The sequence below is a fragment of the Artibeus jamaicensis genome, unplaced genomic scaffold (genome assembly GCF_021234435.1).
Source record: "Artibeus jamaicensis isolate MK-2021 breed Jamaican fruit bat unplaced genomic scaffold, CSHL_Jam_final contig_469, whole genome shotgun sequence".
In the NCBI taxonomy this organism is placed as follows: domain Eukaryota; kingdom Metazoa; phylum Chordata; class Mammalia; order Chiroptera; family Phyllostomidae; genus Artibeus; species Artibeus jamaicensis.
This window is the reverse complement of record NW_026521847.1, coordinates 3,247,761-3,265,906: the sequence shown is the minus strand read 5'-3', so window position 1 is coordinate 3,265,906 and position 18,146 is coordinate 3,247,761. Positions and strand designations below refer to the sequence as shown.

Here is an 18,146-nt window from a genome sequence, read left to right as displayed (position 1 = left end):
GTAGTTTTGTCTTTCCGTTTTCCCCCCCAACAATTTTGCTTCTTATTCCTCTGCCTGCATGCTTGTAAATTCAGTGAACTTCTGCACACAGATGTCCCTCCTCTCTTCAAAACACAGCTGACTCTGATGTCAAAGTCTGGCTCCGGCATCTGGATTCAGCCTGACTGAATTTGAGTCCATGTGGGGTGACACACATCTGGGGAATGACACCTGCTGTCTGGCAAAGTGATTAGCATAGCTCATCAAGCTGGAACATGGCCTGGCTCCTTCCATGGGACTGGAGCAGTGTGCCTTGCTGGAAACCTGTCGCAACTGAGCAGAGACACTTGGATTTCTGGCAGCACTCTCCATCAACCTTTCATAGCCCTCAGAGTTTGAGAATGGTTGAGGAGGCCTTCCCTGCTTCAGGAATGGGATCCACACCTCACATACTGCCAGCCTATGAGGAGGCCATGACACAGGTCCCCCTGCAGTACCCAACAGGCCAATAAGCACCAAGAGTTATGCAGGAGTGTTGGGAACTGCTCTGCATGGTTTCAGGAGTTGTAACTGCCCCCCATGGCTACCAGTGAGTGAGCAACCTCTGAAATGCGAGCCACAAAGGAGACAAAGCTTGTCTCTGGTAGCAATGCTGCTTCTGCTTCATCCCCTGCTCCCAATGCATGGTTGGATAGTCCATGACGGGTAAGACCCCTCAGAGGAGGGACAACCTAAGCCAGACATGATCACTTGGGAGGCCATCATAGAAGGACTCAGGGGATGCAACAAAGAGGGAGTGATGGACCCTTGCCCCCCGGCTGTTCTGACATAGTCCAAGTCCCCATGTCCTCTAGGAGAAGTGCTTCCTGGCTCTAATACACTTAAGCCTGAAAACCTATGATGGGGGAGGTGGTGCAGCCTCTTGCCAGCTAGACCAGGATTCGGGGTGACCGGGCATAAGAAAGAGTTCCTAAAAGTGCTGTGTAGCCTGCTTTGGTAAAAGTGCTTTCATTCATATGATAAGGGTTCCGAGCAGGAAATGAGTATGTCTCCCAAAGTTTCTGCAACCCCCTTACCTGACAGACATGGAACCAGACTAAGCCCCAGATTTCTTTGAAATGTTATCTAGTGTTTGATCCTTGCCACTTGTATTCCTGTGTATTACAACCTAATAAAAGCCATTGAGGAAGGAGCTCCTGGCCCTTCTCCTCTGAGAAATTGGCCATCTCTCATCCCCAAGCAGATCATGTCTTGTTAGTGTTACTTTCATCCATGGTGGATGGGGGAACTTGCAGGCAAAGTTGCCCCCACATAGGAGGAGCCCTCCTTTCCTCTGAGCATCTGGAGGCCTTGGCAGACAACCAGCACCAGTCACTTCTCCCACTGCAGCTGTGCTGGCTCTGCATGCTCGGATGCTAGGGCTTTGGGCATCTGTGCTCTTTTGGATGTGGGTACCTCAGACAGAACTTTATGCTGGTTCAGGATTAGTGTGTGAATATGGACATGGAATCAACCCAGTTCCTGCAGCCTGACAAGGCATTCACTAGGTATCTTCCATTCCTGCACCAGCTGCCCCATTTCTTCCATATCCTGTCCCTCTATGTTAGGCTGGGAAGAAAATGGAAGGTGAGGAATTTGGAGGGGGGAAGGAAGGGGTCCCAGTGAACACCCACAGTGCATTGTACTTGGTAGACAACGTGGATGTGGGGAGAGCCCATATCACTGATGGCCATAGACTTATGGAGGAGGACGCCTGGAGCAAAAACATGGGTGCTGGAAGCATTTTACAAGCTCCTCAGCTGTGCAAGTTGCCTCTCGTGCATGGTCACGCATATGGTCTCCATGCCTCCTGTCTCCATCCCTAGACAGCTGCCACAGACCTCACAAACAGCCACTGGGTCCCCACTTTCCAAACCCTGATATATCACCTCCCTTCTCCACTCACCTCATCTCCAATATTCATCCCCTGCTCATTTCCTATACCTTCAGCTCCCTCCCCATCTAAGGGTACTTCCTCTTACCTGGGTCCTTCTGATGTCCAGCTGTAAGCTCCACCTCCTCCAGGCAGCACTCCCTGCCCACCCTCCTCCAGTCTGTGCTGACTTCCCTCTCCTCTGAATCCCGGGAGCATCACCATCTCAGCTGCCAGCAATTCTCCACCCTGTGGCCTTGCCTTATTAGACTTCCACCCTGTTCCTCTTGCTTTCTTGAGTGGGGTGTGGGGGAAGCATAAAGGCATTGTATCTCCACAGCCCAGATACAGTGCTATACCTCAGTAGGAGGAACACAAGCCATCCCAGCTAAATCAAGGAAACTTAAGGAAAGAGGATTTCCTAGGAAGGCAGGGGTATCCTCATGAACCCAAAGCCAGTGTGTGACCCATTCATCTCCCTTGGCTTTTCCAGATCTCCATAGTTTCTTGCTCAGCCTCTCTCTGTACCTCTATACCTTCCTCCTCATTGCTTCCTCTACCTTAAGCCCAAACACCAATGCCCACACCCTGGCTTCAGAGTTCTCTAAGTCCAGAGCTCACAGTGAAATGAGAGCAAGTAAGGACTCTGAGGCCCTACTCCTGGGGCCTGGGAGAGAGACTCTAATTTTTTTTAAGATGTTATTTATTTATTTTTAGAGAGAGGGGAAGAGAGGGAGAGAAACATTAATACATTGCCTCTTGCATGTATCCCAACTGGGGACTGAAACTGAAACCCAGGCATGCGCCCTGACCAGGAATCTAACTGGCAACTTTTTGCTTTGCTGACAACACCCAACCAGCTGAGCCACACCAGTCAGGGTGGAAGAGACTCTGATTGACTCCTGGGTCCAGTGACCTCCCTGCTCAATCACCAAAGGCAGCAGGTCAGGATCATGCGATCCATGCAGGGGCTGGAACTCTGAGAAGTATGGTCAAGTCCTCCAAGAAGGGACAGGATATGGAAGAAATGGGGGCACCTCTGGGACAGCAGGTTCAGGAAAGGAAGATACTTAGTGAATGCTGACTGGCTGGCCAAAGCTCCAGGTTGGAGCCTTTATTTCTGTCCTTTCTTCTGTGGCATCTGTGCCATGAACTGACTTTAGTCTTACTGGAATCCTGTTTATTTTTCTCACTTGTTCACAAAGGTGTCCAGGAGATCCCAGAAAGACCTGGGTTCTAATTCAGACCTGCCATGCACCAACTCAGTGAATTTGAGCAAGTAACAAGATTTCTGAGTGTCCTCATTGGCAAAATAGAGGTTATAGGAATAGCCATGTGCAGTTGTGGGGAAAGTCACAGGAGTGACTGGAGCTGCAGAGTGGTCAGCACCCATATGGTAGGGACCCTGAGAGTCACATCTTTTCATGTTTTTAACCTCAAAAAATAAGAAATCTTGGTGGCATGTAATTGTATTTTGTATATGACACATAAAATAGGTATATGATAATAATGGCAGGCTAGATTTGGTGAAATATGGAATTATTACCAGTTGTGCTGATCTGGGGCAAACAGCAATATCTCTGGGTAAATATGTCCCATCTACAAAACGGAGACAATGTCCCACCTTCAGCTAGCCACTAAACTAAAATAAGACCACATCTGTACAGCTTATTTTTTTAATCCTCACCCAAAGATATGTTTTTATTGATTTGAAAGAGAGATCAATGTGAGAGAAAAACATCAGTTGGTTGCCTCCTTCTTGCACCCTGATCAGAGATCTAAACCTTAACATAGGTATGTGCCCTGACAGGAGATTGAACCTACAACCTTTATGGTGCACAGTAAGATGCTCCAACCAACCTAGCCACTTGGGCTGTTCACAGTTTTGATAGTGCCTGTCCTTCACCTCTCTCCCTCCTGGATTGCACCACTGGCGGGTAAGGTGGGCTTTGGGCAAATTAAGCCATCCTGAGCTGGGAGTGTGTTTGTTTATCTGTGAAGAGGGAGGCCGCAGCACTGAGGGCCAAGCAGGCAAATATTTGCAGTTGAGGATTAACTGAAGTTCCAGGCCGTCATGGTGGCAGGAGGGCGCCTGAGCAGTTTCTCCAGAGCCCATCCCAGTAAGTCCCCTTCCAGGCAGGTTTGTGGGGTGGGCTGCAGGAGGGCTGAGCAGGAGTAAAAGCTAAATCCTTGAGCCAAGATTTCAGAGGATGGCTGCAGTTTAGGGTAAAGGGAAATCAGGGCTCTGCCACCAGCCAGGCCAAGGCACTAGTTGGCAGTCCTCAGGCCAAGTGTGCCAGAGTTTCAAGGGCCCTTCTTTCCAGGCTTTAAGACAAGTGGAAGTCAGCAGAGGGCCTCCAGGGTCCAAGACTTCCAAGGGGCCAGGGACGTTGCCAGAGGCAGCTTAGAACCTGGGGCCCTCCATTCTCCCACCCCACCCCAACTTCTAAACTTGGGCCTCTGGTTTAAACAAAAATCAGAACCAGCCTCAGAATCAGTGCTAAGATGGAGAGTGGTTGGACAGGGTGCAGATTGTCAGGCAGGTCTGCCCATTCAGTCTTGGAGGCAGTGGAAGGCTCCTTGGCTTCCAACTGGCAGGGCTACCTCTCTAGGCTTGTGGGGTGCCCATTGCTTTGGGGCATGGTTTGGGGCCTGGAGCCACACAGGCTTAAGTCTGAGCTCTGCTTTCTCCTGGTTGTGGGATTTTTAGTAAGTTATATCACTCCTCTGAGCCTCAACTTCCTCCTCCATGAAATGGGGTTACTACATTAAGCACACATCTTGAGTAGCCTTAATTGAGATAATAATAGCTAATGTTTACGGAGCATATGCTGTGTGAAAATAGTATTTTAAGAGCTTTATGTGGATTAACTTCTTTAATTCTCACAAAAACCCTATAAGGCAGAAGTACAGTTTTTACAAATGATAAAATTGAGGCCTGGAGCAGTTGTTTCTTGCCCAGTGTTGCTGTCCTGCAGCTGGGATTTGCACCAAGTGGTCTGACTTGGTGGCCTGCTCTATGAACCATTTGTAAATTCTGGGAGTGTCTGATAACTGTTAGGGTTCATGAGCATTCTAGGTACACCTGCCATGTCCTTTCTGTACTTTCTGTCCCTTTGATCTTCACCAGGACTCCATACTCTTTCCGCTTTCTCTCTTCCCCCTTTAAACTTGGAGTAGTTGATATGACCTTGGCCCCATATGGAAAAGGAAATTGAGGTGCCAGGTGACTGTCTGCCTAGTGGACAGGGATTCTCAACACCAGCTTTTGCCCTGACAATCAGCACACATGGAAGACTTCTGTCCAGGGGCCAGCAGGCAGAGCAGGGACTGGTGGGGTTGCCAGAGCTCAGAAGTCCTCCTCAGACAGGTATCAGCAATTCCAGAATGTGGCAGCTGGCAAGCTTCTTACTGTTCCTGACCATCCGGAGAATTTCCAGCACACCAGTTACTTCTGGTAAGGCCGCTACCCCTCACCCCCACTCCCTAGGACCCTGGGGCCTTCAAACCTTCCACCATCTCTCTGAGCCTCAAGCAGACTGTTAACTGTTAAATGCAGCAGCAGCCTCCCTAGCTACAGGGCAGAATGGCATGGTGAAGGCAGGGAGCCCCATCAGCACAGCTCCTCCTTCCAACCTTGGAAATGGGTCACAGAGTCCCCTGAGCCTTCCCACTCCACTCATCACTCCCTCAACTATCAAAGACCTAGGCCCAGGCCAGGCCAGTCCACATCAGAGTCACACTGCCCTAGGCACCCTGTCTTCCTGAAACCCTGCTCCAAACCCCTCCTCTGGTTCCCACAGCCAACAGGAGGAGGCAGGATGTTGGGGAGGCCTACACGCAGAACGGGCTGCCTCATTTATTTGGCAGCACCCCTTTCCTCTTCTGGCGCCACACAGGCTGTTACTTGCATTTTACCTCTTCTTGAGCTACTTCTCTACCTGGGGTGCCCTTCCTCCTCCCGCACCACCACCCTTCAACTCCCACTTGTGACCACTTGATTCAACTGTCCAGACTGAGCTCAGGAGTCATACCTTCCTTTCCTGGCCTTTGCATGTTCCCTCAAGCTTCTCCTCTGCACTCCCCTGACTTGATCCCCCATCCCCTGTCCCCAAGACAGACACCTCCCATTGCCCAGGAGACATTTCGTGATACTAACTAGGTAACAGGTCTGTTGCCCAAGGGGAGGAGCATAGGAATTGCTCAGTGAGGGAGGAGATTGTGGAAGGGCAATGTCTAGACAGGGTTGGACAGGTATATTCAGAGAACAATGAAAATAATTTCACTTTGCATTCTTGATAACAACCACATATGGCATGTGACTTTGGATGTTCATTTCTGTGCCAGGAACTGGACCGTTTTACTCAGTCCAGTAAAACATTGTCAATTTGGATGAAAACCTGAGGTTCGGCGATGTAATGACAGTGTCTCAAGGCCACACAGACAACAGCTTGGGGTTCAAAGGGAGGTCTAAATGGTCAAGTCTCCTGTCCTCCAGCCTCCAATTGCCTCTTCAAGTGAGGGAAGAGAGCAGAGGAGAGGAAAGAGAATCATGACCTGGAATCATAAGTCCTCCCCAGGTTCACCCTGGCATAGGTCCCCACCTCAGGCCCCCTCCACCAAAGTGAGCTCTCTCCCTACCCTTGCCCAAACCAGACTCAGTGTTCTCCAGTAGTGAGCGGGCCCACCAGGTGCTACGGATAAACAAAAGAGCCAACTCCTTCCTGGAGGAGCTCCGGGCCAGCAACCTGGAGAGAGAGTGCATGGAGGAGATCTGTGACTTCGAGGAAGCCCAGGAGATTTTCCAAAATGTGGATAACACAGTAAGACCACCTGACTGGGTCCAGAGGACAAGGCTGAAGGGTGGGTTGGTGGCTGGCTAGGGCCTGGAGAAGCAGGATGAGGGTGACCACGAAGGCCATCTTGGGTGTCTGGGGACACAGTGGGTACTAGCCCCTTTGCCCTCAGCTTGGGGCTGGGTACATAGAATGAACAGAACAATGGCTTTATGGTGTATGTGCACTGCAAGAGACAGAACTCTGCAATTAGCTCCAGGAAAAAAGGATTTGGGGAAGCCTTAGGCTGGAGTGCCCACCCAAGTTTACTATAGGTCCTCTCCCCGCACCTGCAGTTGGCCACCTCCACCTCACCTATTCTCTCCCTCTGTAACCAAAGGGCTTCCATCTCTCCTCCGACCCATGAACATGTTGGTAGGATAGGTGGCCAAACTCCCTGATATCTGCCCACATATATTAACTCTGTGTGTCAGTTCATATTCTCAAGGGGCAAAATCTGCTTGCTTAGGGGTTCTGAGGACAGCGTCTATGTCCTCTCTGGCCCCCAGACCCTATGGTGGTAGCCCTGCAGTGGAAGATGGACTTGGTAAGAGAGGTGGCTTTCCAGTACAAGTCTCAAAACCTCACCATTCCCAAGTGCCCACTTCAGCTGCTAGGACCTGGGAGTTGTGCCACCCTGCAGTCCCACATGCTGTAGTGGTGTACTTCCTGGTCAGGGCTTCCTAGGCTTGGGGGTGAGCTCTGGTCTGCTCCCTCTCTTGCCCTCAGCTGCTACCTCCTTGACTAGATTCCCCTGCCTCTTTTCCCGAATGGTCTCCTCAACAGACACCAAATATTCTGCAGACAAAGTCTGAGCCTATCACATCCCTCCTGGGCCTTTCACCTCACCATAAGGTCTTTGTGCAGTCATGGCAGAGCTGATGCTGCAGGAGGGATTGATGGTCTAGGCATCAAGCAGTGGATTTCAGGGTGTGGTGGTCTTAGACCAGTAGCAGCAGCACCTGGTTAGAAAAGCAGACCACTGCCCCAGATCTTCTGAACCTGCGATCTCTGTCTCACCAATGAGATCCTAGAGCTTGTTCAACTTTGGGAACACTGGCTTAGGAAAAGACCAGATGCAGTAGAGGTCCAGAAAAGCCATGAAGAGAGCGTGACAGGGACTAGAAGGAGACAGAGCAGCCAAAGGGACCACTTGGGCCCATTCATTGCAGAGGCTGTTGTGGTAGCAGAAGGTGAGGAAGCAGGCCTCCAGCTGCACAGGATGGTGGGGGGCAGAGTAGGGTGTTATTCATGGGATGTGGGGTGGAGGTGGACAGGAGGCAAGGAGAAGCTAGCTAACTCTGGGCTCAGATGCACTTGCAGGTAGTTTCAAGCAGGGGTTGACCCCTCTTTGTTCAGAAGCCTTTCTCTCCCCTGCCCATTTAGAGGCTGCCAAGCCCCACCTGGGCCAGACCAGGGAGGTACCCCATGGGCTTCTCACATACACACCTGGACTAATGGCTGCTGACGTGGCCTCTTCTCTCCACAGCTGGCCTTCTGGTCCAAGTACCTGGGTGAGTGTGCTCTAGACACCTGAATGCAGTATCCGTGCCCCTCGGGGTCTCTGGACCTCTGTGGGGAGGTAGATGGGACTGGCAGCAGCAGTGATACCTTCCAAACTCCATATCGCAGACGACGACCAGTGCAAGGTCCAGCCTCTGGAGCACCCGTGCAACAGCCCATGCTGCGGCCACGGCACATGCATTGATGGCATCGGTGGCTTCAGCTGCAACTGCAGCCAGGGTTGGGAGGGCCGCTTCTGCCAGAACGGTGAGATGCCCACCAGGCTAGGTGGTATAGGCTGAGTTCTGGAGAGCAACAGTCGGTGTGCCTGTTGTAGGGAGGAGGCAGGAGAGGCAGTGCAGGGCGGGGGGGGAGGGGGGTGCATAGTCCTACCATTCCCCTAAGACGCCCTCCTTGGATGTCCATTCAGAAGTGCGTTTCTCCAACTGCTCGGTGGACAATGGCGGCTGCGCGCATTATTGCCTGGAGGGGAAAGGCCAGCGCTACTGTAGCTGCGCTCAAGGTTACCAGCTGTGGGACGACCACCTGCAGTGTGAGCCCAAAGGTGAGACCATGAGCTGGGCAGGGCGGAGGGGCCCAGGACGTATCCAGGGCTTGAGAAACGAGCAGCATTGAGTCCTACCAAAGGAGGATGGGCTGCCCAAGCTCTAGGTGCCCTAGGCCTTCCTCCAGGTGACCCTGCTCACCTTGAGGACAACTCCAGGAGCCTGAGCCCATAGGTAGCTCATCTTCCAAATCTGAGCCAACACAGGAGGCCAGGCATCCAGCATCTTCCTCTATCTATCTTGGATAGCTTTATTTCCTTAAGACGCTTTGTACAACCCAGCATTCCATTTCCCCTTCAACTGTGGCTTCTCTATGGAAAGACAGGAACCCATGATTTTGCCTTCCTCCCTGTTTTGTTTTGTATGAATTTTAATTTCCATTAAATTTATATATGTATTGTACAAGGAAGACAGAGTTTTACAACTCTTACAATGAATATCAGCAGGCTGTTCCTCACTGTGGGTCTTTATTCATATATTGTACAATGCCCTTGGTGGACCCTTTGAATGCAGAAATTCATGTCTTCCAGCTCTACAGACATTTCTTCAGTTGTTTCTTGATAACCTACCTTCTGTTTTCTCTTTTCTATTTCTAGACCTCCTATTCTCAGATCTCTTCCTCTCAATGGACCTATTTTATTGTCTCTTCTATTTTCCATTTCTTTGACATTATGTTCTTTCAGGGAGCTTTCAACAACTTTATATCCCAATCTTTTTACTGCACACATAAAGAGTTCTAACTTTGTATTCTAAATTAATTTGTTTTCATAGGAAGTTGCAAAGAAATGCCTAGTGGAGCTATTGACCTATGGGCTTTCTTCTGAGACCATCAGAAGGCTGAGGTCACTGGCATAACCCCTATTGCCCAGACCCTTAGGTATTCACTTTATTCTGCTTTCTGACAGGAATCCTTTAAGCTCATGCTTGGGTGGTTCCAGCCTGGCTTCCTGCTTCTCAGAGGAGGGTGGAGAGCGAAGCTGATGTCTGGGTAGTCTGCAGATATCTGAGTGACTCCCTCTGTATGTTACTCTTTCTTGTAGCAGTGCCTGGAGTCCCCAAATCACAGGCTCTGTTTTACCCTCTGAAGAAAATAATATACCTAAGGCTTTCTGAGGCAGGAGGTGGGGGGGTGAGAGAGGAGAGTCAAGTCACTTGTGAGTCAGGACAGAGGTCTAGGGCTCTCACAGTTTCTCTTATAGACTCTTAACATTCCTGTTTGCAGTCCTACCTGCACATCATCCTTTGGAGGCACCAAGCCTTCCTATGGTTCTATGGTGAAAAGGTGTCTGTACCTGGCATCCACTATTACTGACCTTTTTGGCTTTTTCAGTCAGCCAGTGTCCATGTGCTATGCAGCTTCTGGAATTTTGTTGCTGTTGTCTCCTTTCCATTCCCTATCACTATTTTACTTCTGCCAATGGTGTTCCACCACCCTACAATAATTCTAAATTGCTCAGCCTAGCTGAATGGCCCATCTTGAGCAAACCCCTGAGTTCTGTGTCAGGTGCCCTCTCCTCTTGGGAGAGGACCTCACCACAGTGCTCAGAGCTACTTTGGTGCTCTCCAGGAATGCCCACCTCCTCCTCTCCATAATTTTTAACCTCTGTGAGGAGCTTGGCAGTATCCCAACATGAGGCCTTATTTAATGTATCTCAGGGATTGCCTTCAACAGTCCTGGGGAATACTGAACTTGGAGAAGTTTAACAACCTACCCAAGTACACACAGCTAGGAAGTAATGCTGCTCAGTCTGACTTTTGTTTGCTGACTGACTACACCAAGGGAATTTGCAGGTTGATGTCTTTGTGAGTCTAACCATCATTTAACCCTTGAACCTCAGAATGTGGCAAATTAGTCTGCAGGCAAGATGTGCACAAGCATGGAAGGGCAGTCTGGGGGTAATGCCTGGCAGGCCCTTACCACTTTTCCCACCTTCAGTGAAATTCCCTTGTGGAAGGCCATGGAACCCAAAGGAGAAGAAGAGCAAGGCCTTGAAATGTTGCGCAGACCAAGTAGATCCACGGCTCGTCAATGGGAAGTTGACCCTGCAGGGAGAGAGCCCCTGGCAGGTGAGAGGAGGGGCAGCAGCCTGGAGTTCCCGCTCAGGATGCACAAAATGGGAGGTGTTGTCTTTACTTGGAGTGGTGAGAGGCATGTGCTAAAGGCACTAAAGGGAACAGGCCAATTCCATGAACTGTGCAGAAATAGAAAATGCCACAAAAGTGCCTGAAGTACATGCCACATGGCCAGGGGACCCAAGAAAGGCTGACATGCTTCTAGTATCTCAGCTTGAAAACCAGCCAGGGTCTGTGCTGAGACACAGGGACCCAGACTTGGAGTTGTCAAAAGGCAGTGCTGTGATATCACCACCCACTCCCATTCCAGGTGATCCTGCTGGACTCAAAGAAGAAGCTGGCCTGTGGGGCAGTGCTGATCCACACCTCCTGGGTACTGACAGCAGCCCACTGCATGGAGACCCCCCAGAAGCTCACTGTCAGGCTCGGTGAGGGGTGTAGCCAAGCAGGAGGGGCCACTAGACTTCTCAGGGAGGGGTGACACAAGATAAGCTGGCCTCTTTTGGGGACCCTATCTGAGGAGTTCTTGAGTTCTACAGAAGGTGTTTAGGGGGCAGAGGTCTATGTAGTCCCACCCTGCCACTCCTGTGGTAGAATTTTAGACACAGTGACACCTGGTATTTTGCAGGTAGGAGATTCTCAGGTGCCATCTTCAAATCTTGGCCCAGGTATTTATACACAAGTGCTTGCAAATAAGGGGGTTACATACATACAAGCCTCCTCTCTCCTACTCATATGCAGCTGGCCGTGTGTGCACACCTCCAACACCCTCTGGCACAGACCCACAAAGCACCCACACAGCCTAACCTCAGGGTCATGCTTCACATAGACTGTTGGGAGTGGGCCTGTGCAGCAGGGCCCAGCAACTGCCACAGCAGCCAGCTGCTTCTCTGCAACAGCTCAGGACCCCCATGCCTAGGCCCCACTCTACCAATTTCTGAAGGGGGCTCGCACTCCATTCTTTATGCAAAAAAGAAGGAAAAGTTGTATTGACAATGAACAGATTCACATACTCTACAATTACCTGTAGTACAACCAATGGCCTATGCCCTGCAGTGGGGCTCTGCTTGAAATTTCTAGACATCCCCCAACCTTGCAGGAACCACCAGCCTTGCCTGAAAGGACCTTGTCTCTTGTGTGTGACCCAGTTCCTTCTTCCCTGCAGAGCCTGAATCCTGTTGGTCTTCCTCTATGGGCCTTGCTGCTCCTGCCCCGTCCCCACATGGCATGTTCCTGCCTTGTGCTCAAGTCAGGCACTGCTGGCTATGCCTCTGCTGCCCCAGGTGTCTGTCTTTCCAGCTCTGGTCTCCCATTCTTTTTGTGGCTCTGCTCTGTGCCCTGGGTTTCTAGGGAGTCTTGGGTTTTCCTGCTGACTTCCCACTGCTACTTACTTCTCTGGCACTGTTCCATCTGTGCATCCTACATTCAAAGCAGCATTCTAACCCTTTAGGATAGATGCCCATAAAGGCTGTTACCCTTAACAGGGAACTGAAGTACAGACATGTGGACCATGGTGTGGCCTGAGATATGCAGTGACCACTTCAGCTGTGGACCCACTGCCTGCCCTCTAGCAGGTTCTGAGTCCCCAAGTCCACTCTGACAGCCCCTCTGCCCTGCAGGAGAATATGACCTACGGCGCAGGGAGAAGTGGGAGGTGGATCTAGACATCAAGGAGTTCTTCATGCACCCCAACTACAGCAGGACCACGACCGACAATGACATTGCTCTACTTCATCTGTCCCGGCCCGCCCCCCTCTCGCAGACCATTGTGCCCATCTGCCTCCCTGACAGTGGCCTCTCAGAGCGAGAGCTCACCAAGGTTGGCCAGGAGACAGTGGTGACAGGCTGGGGCTACCGTAGTGAGACCAAGAGAAACCTTACCTTTGTCCTCAGCTTCATTAAGATTCCAGTGGCCCCTCACAATGAGTGCGTACAGGTCATGCAAAATATAGTCTCTGAGAATATGCTGTGTGCGGGCATCCTTGGAGACCCACGGGATGCCTGTGAGGGTGACAGTGGGGGACCAATGGTTGTCTCCTTCCATGGCACCTGGTTCCTGGTGGGCCTGGTGAGCTGGGGTGAGGGCTGTGGCCGCCTCCACAACTATGGCATCTACACCAAAGTCAGCCGCTACCTCGACTGGATCTACAGTCACATCAGAGCTGAGGAGGCCTCCATCAACAGCCAGGTGCCCTAGCACCTCACCCACTATGTCTGGATCCCAGAGGCCACTCTGAAATTGGGACTGGCTATTGAATGGCAATATATGTGACATTAAAGGGTCATCCAACAAGCACACCAGCTGCTGCTCTGTCTGTCTGTCCATCCCTTTTCTGAGCTGCTCTTGAGGGAAGTAATATTTATTGAACATCTGTATATCCTACACCTTATGAACAGGATCTTATTGAACTCCCACAGCAACTCTGGGTTAGGGAAGAGCAGATCTAAGTTTTGTGGGGTCTGAAGCTGGTAACATCTGGGGAACTCTCTTTATGAAAAAGATTAAAGGCTTCAAAATTTCAAGAGCCCCTCCCAGGGCCTTAGAAGGGGCCTGTGCCAGTCAGAGAACCTGAAGCTAAAGCTGTACAACAAATCCAACACTGGAGGTAGAAAGTTTTAACTCATAGTATACAGGAGGAAAGGAGGAAACATGCTCAAGAAGCCTTACATAGTGCGTTCAAATCTGTTTCTAAAATCTAGGTACTGCTGTCTGTTCTGCACTGGTCCTGGAGGGCAGACATTCTGAGCACTGTAGGCATGTAGGCCATCATTGGCCCTTTGAGGGAAGAAGCGAGACCTAGAAGGTTCAGCCCAGTAGCTCACAGTGCAGTTGGGGAAGCTATTCAAGAACAATGTTGCACAATCATAAATAGCAATAAGCAAGAAGCTCTGTCTTGATTTGGCTTTATATGCATAAATCAATGAGTCAGAGAACGAGATTAGGATGTATCTGATAATAAAGGATAGTGGTGAATCAAATCTGATACAATTGGTTGAAAGTCCTAAAGTTAATCTAACTCTCTGTGTGGCCTCAGGCAAGTCACTTCCCTTCTCCAGGCAACAATAAATGAGGGTATTAAAATGAGAGTAGTGATTCTCATCCTGGCTGTACATTTGAATCCCCTAGGGAGATTTTGAAAACATCTATGTCCATTCCCACCTTTAGAGATTCTGGTTTAACTGATTTAGGGTAGGAGACCTAGACACTGACTTTTTTAAAACTCCCCAGGTCAATTTAATGTGTGACTAGGGTTGAAAACCACTGCATCAATGGTCTTTAAGGGCCTTTTCTGCTTGAGTAATGAGAATAAAGAGAGTATGGCACAAGTCAGTCAACAGTAAAGGGGGCTGTGATTTGTGATTATATCCAGGTTGTCAGTAGCTGCTGCTTACAACCAGAGGGGACATCAGGACCTACTGAGAAAGTTATCTATGTGTAAGCACAAGAAAAGAGGCATGCCTGAGATGGAGCCTACAGTGTTTGCCTTCTTGTGGACCTGGAAAAGGGATAAGTAGAACTACTTGAAAGTGGGAGGAAGCAAGGCCCAAGGCATGAACCAGTTGCTGATTAGTGTCTTGGGCCAGTGTCCCCAACACTTGCAGTGGGACTTGATGGATTGAGACAATGACAGTATGCTGGAAATATCTGCCCCTGTTCAAGACTCCCCAGGTGGGTTTCCTGTAAACATGGCTAACTAGCACAGGCCAGATAACTTCTAGAATAACAGCATGAGGAGATCTGCCATGCTTGCCAGTGAAACTAGTGAAAATTAGAAAAACAAACATTTAGAGTCTCTGGATATGGTTCTAAGGGCAAACAAAGTAAGAACAGAAATACAGCTTTTAAAACAACACAACAAAACTTGATCTGTCCAATAGAAAACAAGAGAATAAAAACAATAACCTGCACAAAAATGAATTGCATTTCTACATACTAAAAATGAATATGTGGAAATCAAAATTAAAAACATAATATCAATGCCAATCACTTGTAAAAAATAATATAAACTGAGCCATTTTGAAATGGAGTTGGACCTGTCAGCCCAGAGGAACTGTCTTGCATATCTAATGCCTCAAACCTTTGGATGTTAAAACAGGGAAAAATAACTTTTTGACTGGGTCTGAAGCAAGCTTGTATCCAAAAGAATTGTTTGAAAAGATAACAAGAAAGCAATTATGACTACCAGACTGAAAATTGAAGATATTCTTTAGAATCAACATCACTGTGTTAGCCTATGTACAGCCATAGCAGTTCCTTCTATTCATGTCATTGTTCCCTTTCCCTTTCTCATAAACACCCATTGCCATGGTCTCCTAATCAGAACACTGTTTGGGCTCCTGCCAGAATCAGTTCTTTTTGAAAAGCTATTCTTTTTTTAAAATCTCAAATAAATGCCTGTTATGTCTCACCTTTGACCTTTTATTTTTAGGTTAATGAATTCTAAAGAAAATGAAGTGCTTAGCTATAAATTTAACAGAATATGTACCATATCTGTGTGATGGAAATTATAAAATACTGATAAAAGAAATTAAACTGATAAGATACCACACTTGATCTTAGCCAAAAGGCCAAGAAGCGATGATAAAAGAAATTAAAGAAGACCTAAATACATGGAGAGACATACTGGAAGACAACACAGAGATGTCAACTTCCCCAAAACTGATCTATAGGTTTAATACAACTCCTATCAAAATCCCAGCATGGATAGATACTCCAGTTTCTCTTCAGATCATATTTTTCACCTTTTACAAAATCCCAGCATAGTTTTTTGCAGACATAGATAAGCTTACTATAAAATATTGATATTGAGCCCTGGCAAAGTAGCTCATTTGATTATAGCATTTTCCCAATACAACAAGGTTGCAGGTTCAATCTCTAGTTAGGGCACATACCTAGGTTGCAGGTTCGATGCCTGGGCAGGAAGCATACAATAAATATATGGATGAGTAGAACAACAAAACCAATATTCTCTCTCTCATCAATACAAACATATCCTCAGGGGAGGATTAAAAAAAAAACCTCTCCAAGAAACCAAGAAATTAAACAGATTTTTAAAATTACACAGATATATTGAGGGTTTGAACAATAAAGTTAGTAAGCTTGGGTAATTCTCTTTTAGCATATTAGCACCGTTTACAAAGAAATACTGGGCTATGAAGAAAATCTCAATAAATCCCAAGGGCTCAAAACATGTCCTTTAGCCAAAAGGCAAGATAATAAAAATCAATAACAAAAAATAGTTTTTTATGTTCTCAAACTCATATATTAGTGAAAAATCATAAAAGAAATTAAGAAATAGTAAGAATTGAATATTAAATTGTGAGACACAACAAAAGCAATGCATCAAAAGAAATTATATCTTTAAATACACTAATCAAGGAACAAGAAAGATTAAAAGCTACTGTGTATTGATCAGGGTTTTCCAGAGAAACAAAATCAGCAGTATGTATTTATTTCTCTCTATCCTGTTATATAATATATTCACACATATATATGAAATTTATTTTAAGGAATTGGCTCATCCAATTGTGGCCAGTCAAAGATCTGATGGGATAGACTGACATGCTGGAAACTCAGGAAAGAGTTACAGTTCTAGTCCAAAGGCTATCTGTTGGTAGAACTCCTTCTTGCTCAGGGGAGGTCAGTTTTTGTTCTGTTAAAGCAGGGGTGTCAAACTCATTTTCACCAGGGGCCACATCAGCCTTGCAGTTAGTTGCCTTCAAAGGCCAAATGTAATTTCAACTCCTTAACAGTTAAGAAATAGTTACATTTATACAGTCCTAAAATTATTTTGGCCCTTTGAAGGCAACCACTAGGCTGATATGGTCCCCAGTGAGAATGAGTTTGACACCCCTGTGTTAAAGCCTTCAACTGATTGGATAAGTCCCATCCACATTATAAAGGTGATCATCTGCTTTACTCAGTCTACCAATTTAAATGTTAACCTCTTCCAAAAATACCCTCACAGAGAACATCCAGACAGTGCTTGATTGAATATATATATATCTGGACACCATGGCTCAGCCAAGTTGAAATATAAAATTAACCATCACAAAATGTTGTGTCGCACCCCCAAATTTATGTTAAAGTCCTATCCACTGGAACTACTGAAGGTGATCTCATTGGGAAATAGGGTCATTGTACATGAATTAGTTAAGATGAGATAACACAGGAGTAGGGTGAGCCTCTAATAAGACTGGTGTTCTTATGAAGGGGAAATTTGAACAAAGACACACCAAGTGGGAAGATGATGTGAACACAAAGGGAGAATGTTTGGTGGGCGAAGGATGAGGAACAGGTGGCTAAATCCTAGGGGAGGCCAAGAGAGGCTGAGCAGAGAGACAGGCAGAGCAATGAGGCAGCTGGCCAGCACCTCCTTCACCACAATGGACCATGTGATGGCAGTCTTCTCACAGCAGCCAGAAGGGAAACTGCAGACTCTTTCTCTTTTGATGAAAAGGAAAGAGGTCCAAAGGGGCTGCCTAAGATATCCCTATTGAGGGAGTCCATGTGGGACTGTGGGAGGTTCCAAAGTTCCTGTTTTGTCCTCTGTGACCTGAACCAGCTTATAGGTGATCGAGAGGAGTCACATACAGGTTGGGCAATGGCAAGGTCTGGGCTCTGTCAATATTTGGGATGGTTCAATCATTAGCCAACTTCAGCCATGTCCTTTGGCAGGCTCTTCTCAGGAAATTGCTGGACTAGGCCTGGTCCTGGCTGTAGCCCCTGGGGACTAGCTCTCTAAGCCCACTGTGCCTGCTTACTGGGGGTTCCCTAGGTCTTAGCAGCATTGGATGTAGATGTGCAGGCAGATGGCAGCACATGCCATCTCTGCTAAGATTTCCTAACAAGAAGCAGTTTCCTGCCTGTCAAGGTGCCACACAAGCAAGGACATAAGGCACTAAAACAGTGGGAGGAATGAGGTTTTTTTAAAAAGTTATTTAGTAATTTTAATTATATTTTATTGATTATGCTATTATATTTGTCCTGATTTTTCCCACTTTGCTCCCCTCCACCCAGCATCTCCTACTCCCTCAGGCAATCCCCACACCCTTTTTCATGTCCAGGAGTCATACGTGTAAGTTCTTTGGCTACTCCATTTCCCATACTGTACTTTATATCCCCATGGCTATTCTGTAACTACCTACTTGTATTTCTTAATCCCCTCACTTCTCACCCAGTCTCCACAATCCCCCTCCCATCTTTTTATGTTTAATCTTTGTAATTTTAATTATGATGTGTCTTGGCGTGAGTTTCTTTGCTTCCATCTTGTTTGG

At 47.8% G+C, this 18,146-nt stretch overlaps 1 protein-coding gene and 1 pseudogene across 2 annotated transcripts; one reads left to right on the top strand and one right to left on the bottom strand.

The window, feature by feature from the left end:
- Positions 1–3,910: 3,910 nt before the first annotated feature.
- Positions 3,911–13,166, top strand: PROC (protein C, inactivator of coagulation factors Va and VIIIa). Of its 2 annotated transcripts, none has more exons than XM_037154380.2 (9): positions 3,911–4,011; positions 5,262–5,348; positions 6,548–6,714; positions 8,216–8,240; positions 8,359–8,496; positions 8,660–8,794; positions 10,732–10,862; positions 11,179–11,296; positions 12,488–13,166. In XM_037154380.2, the coding sequence occupies exons 1-9, from the start codon at positions 3,966–3,968 to the stop codon at positions 13,063–13,065; spliced, it is 1,425 nt and encodes a 474-aa protein (XP_037010275.2). In that variant the 5' UTR covers positions 3,911–3,965; the 3' UTR covers positions 13,066–13,166. The 2 variants fall into 2 exon arrangements, with proteins under 2 accessions (XP_037010275.2, XP_053523474.1); XM_053667499.1 differs by having other exon boundaries at positions 3,912–4,011; positions 5,258–5,348.
- Positions 13,167–15,277: 2,111 nt separating this feature from the next.
- Positions 15,278–15,449, bottom strand: LOC119056064 (uncharacterized; annotated as a pseudogene).
- Between the last annotated feature and the right edge of the window lie 2,697 nt (positions 15,450–18,146).